The 6,997-nt window shown below is 47.8% G+C and overlaps 1 protein-coding gene across 2 annotated transcripts in view; it reads right to left on the reverse strand.

Moving 5' to 3' along the window:
- Nucleotides 1-4,859, reverse strand: part of MCMBP (minichromosome maintenance complex binding protein) — a 48,466-nt gene extending 43,607 nt beyond the window's left edge. For both annotated transcript variants that reach the window (XM_053909963.1, XM_053909962.1), the window contains exon 1: nucleotides 4,513-4,859. In XM_053909963.1, coding sequence (XP_053765938.1) covers nucleotides 4,513-4,570 — 58 coding nt within the window. In that variant the 5' untranslated portion in view covers nucleotides 4,571-4,859. The remainder of the gene's footprint in view (nucleotides 1-4,512) is intronic.
- Nucleotides 4,860-6,997: the final 2,138 nt, after the last annotated feature.

The following is a 6,997-nucleotide window of genomic DNA, read 5'->3' on the forward strand; positions in this document are numbered from 1 at the left end:
TACAACAGAAGCCCTCTCATTTATTTCATGGTTGTCTGAGAGCTGAGTGCATCATGCTTCCCGTGGATGGCTCCACCAACGTTCATTCTTCCTGGTGCTTGTTGGAGCCACCTGTGTGGGTATAGTCATACCAGAAGAGAACACCATTCAACAGAAACTGAGGCAGCAGAGGACAGGAATGAGTGTAGCTAGTCTTTCAGGGTTAATGTGGTACAGTGGAAAGGACCTGAGTGAAGGAAGAAAAAAATTTCTTTTAAATAAAAACTGATTAGGAGAAAAAAAAAAAAGTATACCAAAATTGTTTTTTGTTTTTTTTTTTAATTTTTTTTATTTTTGAGACAGGGAGAGACAGAGCATGAACAGGGGAGGGTCAGAGAGAGGGAGACACAGAATCCGAAACAGGCTCCAGGCTCTGAGCTGTCAGCACAGAGCCCGACGCGGGGCTCGAACTCACGGACCGCGAGATCATGACCTGAGCCGAAGTCGGCCGCTCAACCGACTGAGCCACCCAGGCGCCCCCCAAAATTGTTTTTAATTATTATTCCTGCCTTTGTTTAAAGGAAGCAATCTGATATGGATCACTAAATAATCATTGTAGGGACTCAGCCATTAGCACTATACACATAACAGAGGCCAACAAAGATAATGCTGAAGTATTCCTAGATCGTAATTTAAAGCTTTGGATCTCAATGTCCTGTACATAAAATCTTTAAGAAACTCCAAGTGAAACATTAATGACACTTTATGAGGGCTTACAGAAAAAAATGTGCATTTTTATTTTTTTTAAAATTTTTTTTTTCAACGTTTTTTATTTATTTTTGGGACAGAGAGAGACAGAGCATGAACGGGGGAGGGGCAGTGAGAGAGGGAGACACAGAATCGGAAACAGGCTCCAGGCTCCGAGCCATCAGCCCAGAGCCCGACGCGGGGCTCGAACTCACGGACCGCGAGATCGTGACCTGGCTGAAGTCGGACGCTCAACCGACTGCGCCACCCAGGCGCCCCAAAAATGTGCATTTTTAAAAAAATGTGCAATTATAACATGGCAGATACAAATTAAAGTACAGATTGATTCGCAAAGATGAATTATGACCCAGGTAGTTATGATTGGCCACTCACAGAATTTCAAAGTTTCCTATCCAAATGAAGAAGAATCAGGACTTGCATGTGAACGTAGCTCATACCTGGTATGATCATGAATTCTCTGAATCAACAGGAGGTCCGCCTCCTGTTACAGGACTGTCCTATGTCTGAGACCTGCGCTCACAGTAACCACCCCAATTCACACCATTTCTGATTCATTCATCAGTCTTTCCACTGCCTCTGACACATGTTCACTGAGCATTTTCACTGTGCAAGGTGCATTCCAGGCAATGAAGATATACTGGTGAATAAGTCAGAGACAGGCCCTGAATGTGCTGAGGAAAAAATATAGCAAAGGAACCCAAGAAACAAGTACTTTCAACAACTTGCTTTACATATGTGAAAATTAATAAAGGGAAACCTCACTAAAGTGGACTTGGGAGGCTGAAAGGGGGAGCTCTACCACTCAATGTTAATTACAAGAAGAATTATCAATTGAAGATCCCTAACAAAAAAATCTTTAACAGGTAAGTATCAATTACAGGCCCCAACAGAGAGAGATGTACATTGCATCTCCTATGAGATATCTACTATCCCTGCAACTCAGCCAGTGAGAAACCAGCATCACCTTGAACCTTTTTCTCCAATGGGCTTCCCTTCAAAATAACCCGTCCCAACTTCCTCCTCCTTTATAAAATAAAGTTCCTCTCCTTTGTTTGTGGGACTTGTCTATGGTTTGCCTTAGCTTGCATGCATGTCCCACACTGTAATTCTGTTATTTCCCAGTAAACCCATTTTTACTGGTAAAATAACTGGCAGTTTTATTTTTAGGGTTAACGTATACTAATTTCCAGGACACAAAGGATCCTGCAGTAACCGAAGCAAGGGGTACTTAACTTAGGTTTCCAAAAGAAGATTTAGCCAGGAAAGTACAAGTGGAATGAGGAGGGGGCCAGGCAAAGGAAAGAGCTGAGATGCAGAAGGTCTAGAGGCAAGGTCCAAAATTAAAGAACTGAAAGAGGGTTCAGTAGGAGAGGGAATGTAGTGATAAGGTGAGGTCTGAGAACTAGGTAGGGGTGGAGCCAAGAAAGGCCTCATAAACCACAACAGTCATTTCTCTAACTGGGTGAAAAATCAATTTGAAACAATTTACTACAAAACCAAAAAGAGTCTACAAGTTTAACACCTGACCTACTTCTCACAGAAACATACCTGTAATGCTGTTATTACAAAGGTACTCAACATATTCATGGCAGTAGGAAAATACAGTAAAAACATATACTTCAGAACAGCTTGTACAAAAAAATTATGGCTATAAAGCAGTATTATTTTCTTCTCTATAAAACAATCTATATGGGGAAATAAGACATTCTGTAGGGAAACATTTCAACAAGATCCAGGTGCCCATAGCAACTTACAAAATTTACAAAATACTGTAAAGCCAGTATTTTTATCCAAATTATACCCTTTCTGTACTATAATGTGTCCCTTGGGATCATACACATAGGAAACAAAACATGACAAATACTTTCAAAACTACATCAAATATAAAGTCATCTTATTTATCCAGCAAGATCAGGGTGTGGGAAATTTACTAAATATCCATAACTGGAACTTTGCCCTTAAGCACCAAAACTTTTTTTTTCTAAGTTTATTTATTTTTGAGAGAGAGAGAGAGGACAATCGGGGGAGGGAGGGGGAGGGGGAGAGAGAGGGAGAGAGAGAGGGAGGGAGGGGGAGAGGGAGGGGGAGGGGAGGGGAGGGGGAGGGGGAGGGGGAGGGGGGGAAAGGGAGGGGGGGAGAGGGGGGAAAGGGAGGGGGGAGAGGGGGGAAAGGGAGGGGGGAGAGGGGGGAAGGGAGGGGGGGAGAGGGGGGAAAGGGAGGGGGGAGGGGGAGAGGGAGGGGGAGGGGGAGGGGGAGGGAGAGAATCCCAAACAGTCTCTGCACCATCAGCGCAGAGCCCGATGCGGGGCTTAAACTCATGAACCGTTACGTCATGACCTGAGCTGAAACCAAGAGTGGGACACTTAACCGACTGAGCGACCCAGGTGCCCCAAAACGTTTCACTTTTGATGGATTTTCCCTGAGAAGTACCTATGCATTTACAGCGACCTAAACCAACTGTGCAATTTAATCTTCACTCCACATTTTGGAGCCATTATTTTGGACATCAATTATGGGTTCCAGTAATGTGAACATCAATTACTAGGATTTAGTGGAGGACTATATGTCCTTTCCTCAAAGCACCCTTATGGATATAGTAAAAAAAACAAAACAAAAAAAAAACAAAAAAAAATTTGCCTTTAAAAATATATATACACATAGTTTTAGACTTCTTTATCAGGTTGTCAGTGTTCACAGACTCAGTCCTGATGCCTACACAGGCCTTCTAATTTACTGCTTCTAGTTTCAGCCTGGGAAACCAGAAAACTAAACTAGTTCAAATTATAGGGAAAATGAATAAAGAGCTGCTGAATCCCTCCTACAAGAAATACGTGCATTTTACGCCACTGGTTTTGGCTGCTGGAGACTAGCTTCTAGATCAAGGCGTTCTCACTAACACCCGCCTGGTGTTTTAAGTGAGCTAAGGCCACTCACTGCTAAGCTACCTCCAGGTGCCACAATCTAACAGTGATTTCTGGTTTGCCTCCACCACTCGTAAGTGCAAAAAGAACGGGGAGGGGGGTTAAAATGCCCAGTTAACCGCAAACAAGCCTTAATTTTCCTCCATGGATGCTTAGCAGAAAAGTAGCGTTAACAAGAACTACAACTAAAATTTACTAAGCTGGTCTGCAGCATTCAAAGCCCTTTTCTACGTAGGAACTCAGCTGAGTTCAACATTTCTTGCTAGCTCTGGCACGAAAGCAGACGTGTACTAAATAGGCTTTAAAGTCATAACAAAAAATTAAGCTGTCACCCCTAATCTTATCGCGAAAAGGGAGGATGTGTGTAATACAGTAGTTAGAGCCAACTTCTGCTGCGAGCGAGCACTCCCCCGACACACCGGAAGTTTTGAAATATCCTGCAGGCTTCCCATAGGCAAAGTGCTTTTCCTCGCCCCGTCTCGGCGGGCCCCCCGAAGGTTCAAGGACCCCTCCGCGAAGCGTCAAACGCGGGGCGCGGGTCCCCGGTGCGCCACGGAGGGGAGCGAGGCCGGCAATCACGGCCGGTCGCCGGCTCCTGGCCGCGTAACCTTGGCCGCTCGCGAATCACGAATCGGGCAGGTGGGAGGCACCTGCGGCCGGCCGGGGAAGCCGCGGCCCGGGCACCGGCACGGGCACGGGCCCCGGCACGGGGGTGTCTCCGCGCAGGCCTGGCCGGCCACGCCAGCCTCCGGGGGAGCCCCGCGTGGGGCCGCGCGGCGGGGCCGGGCCCCGGGCTCGGCAAACTCAGCGGCCCGCCCAGCCCGCCCCCGGCGCCGCCACTCACCGAAGAAACCTTGCACGATCCCGAGCGGGTGGCTGAGCCAATCCTCCCCACAGGGCATCTCGCCGACGGGCCGGGGCCGGCGCGGCCCGGCGTCCCGCGCCGCGGCTCCTCCTCGGGGGCTCGGCCGCTCGTCGCCCGCGCCCTCCCACGCACGGCGAGCCTCGGGGCGCGGGCCGCCCGGCCTGCCCGCGCCTCAGGGAACGGCGGCTGTGGCGGCGGCAGCCAAGGAGCAGCTGGCCACGGGCAGGCGGCGCGTGCGGGCCCCCAGCCTCCACTTCGCACAATGGCGGGAAATAGGCGCCGCCGACCGCGCTGCCTGCGACCTGGGTGGAGCTCGCGCGAGGAGGGGCGGCGGGAGCGCGCGGCGCGGCCCCGAGGGCGGGAGGAGGGGCGGCGGGAGCGCGGGGGTGGGGCGGGGCGGAGCCAGGACGCGGCGGCGACGCGGCGGCGGGGCGGCCGCCATCTTGGAGATGGGCAAAAGGAAGGGCGCGCAGGGCTGGTGGGTGGAAAGGCGTCGAGACTGAGCTGTGCGTATCGCGTTTTGTCACGCTGTGCTAGTGTGAAGGGGGAAGTTCCCGAGGTCCGGTTTATTAATTCGTAATACGAGCCCTTGCACAGGCTGGAGGGCGCAGCAGCCCAAAAGCACAAGCCCAAGGAGACCTTCAGGTCCTCTCTGGGCAAAATCAGTGGGCAAAACAGCCCTGGGTGTCGGTCCATCCCCTCTTGGTGCTAGTTTTGTTTTGTTTTGTTTTGCTCCTTTCTGTGGCGCCCTGCCTGAAACACCCATACAGTGACTCCCTCAGCTGCATAAAGTCTTATCCCACTGGGGGAGGTATACATTTGGATAAGGGGTACTTTGAAAACTCACAGGCGCCCTTTGCTGGACCTCTGGCACTGTGGTAGAGTGACGAGTTCATAATTTGAGAGGCAAGCTCCTAACTGTGGAAACGTACCTGTCTGCCTCTGCCTAGAAGCTGGAAACAACCAGGGAGCTTTGGCAGGTTCCTGCAGAAGGTGTGTACAGACATACCTTCGAAATGCTGCCCCTTTGTGCCACACCATCTCAATAAAGCGAAAATCATAATAAAGCAAATCAAATGAAGTTTTTGGTTTCCCAGGGCACATGAAGATTATGTGTACACTATGCAGTAGTCTATCAAGCGTGCAATAGATTTAAGTCTTAAAAAGTATATATGTCAATTTAAAAATATTTTTTAACTTAAAAGATGCTGTCATCTTAACTTTCAGCAAGTCACGATCACTGATCACAGATCACCACCGTAACAAATGTAGTAATAACGAAAATGTTTGAAATACTGCCAAGATCTAACACAACCCGACGTAGAGATACCCAGTGAGCAAATGGTCTTGGAAAAATAGCCTCAATGGACTTGCGCCAAATGGTGGTGTCACCAACTTTCAATTTGTGAAAAAGCGCAGTATTTGGGAAAGGCAGTAAAGCTAAGCAGAGTAAAACAATGTGTGCCTCTCTCTGGATACCCTAAGATTGAAGATGGTGGCATTAACACAGACAAAAAGATCAAATCTAGGGGTAAACTTTTAGTGAGGGAATTCAGAAAAACATCCAAGTTCAGGGATGAAACAGCATGTTTCTCCTAGGACTGGAACACACCTGAGAAAACTGGATTATCCAGAGCTGAAGAAAGAGCGTGTTAAACAGAAGGAGGATGATCTGAATGGAGACTGGAAAGTGGGAAGCCTGAGAATAAGAACTGAACTCGAAGCTCAAGCCCTACTTAGGGCAAAGGCGGGTGGTTTGTATTTCTCATTGTGAACTAATTAATTGGTCTACTGGATTATACGTCTGGCTCTTGTGAGTTTGGGTGAGCTGAGAAAACGGAGTTTCAAATCCAGGGCACTACCACCACGTTGTTCATTTATTCATGTGTTTAGCAGAGAGGGTTGCCAAGTCCCTTGTATTAAATGGAGAAATCCCATATGTTAGTGTCTTGACCAGTAACGGGCAAATTAAATGTATGCGGACGTGAAAATGTCTGCTTTTAAGTTATAATAATTGCAGATTGATTTGCTTCATATGAAATTGCCGATGGATACCAAGTCAACAGTGGCGAGGAACACTGGAGCTTTAGGTTTCTTCCTCTGTATTTAGTGACTTAGAAACAAACTATCGCTCAGATTTACTTAAAGAGACCCCACGGTGCTTTTGAAATGTCATTATTTCATTTTGTTTATATATATGTATATATATATATACATATATATACATATACATATACATATACATATATTTAACATTTATTTATTCCTGAGAGAGAGAGAGAGAATAAGCAGGGGAGGGGCAGAGAGGGAGTCACAGAATCTGAAGCAGGCTCCAGGCTCTGAGCTGTCAGCACAGAGCCGGACCTGGGGCTCGAACTCACAAATGGTGAGATCATGACCTGAGCCGAGGTCTGATGCTCAACTGAGCCGCCCAGGCACCCCGAAATGTCATTATTTTAAAATG

The sequence above is a fragment of the Panthera pardus genome, unplaced genomic scaffold (assembly GCF_024362965.1).
Source record: "Panthera pardus isolate Hobbes unplaced genomic scaffold, ASM2436296v1 HiC_scaffold_22, whole genome shotgun sequence".
Lineage (NCBI taxonomy): Eukaryota > Metazoa > Chordata > Mammalia > Carnivora > Felidae > Panthera > Panthera pardus.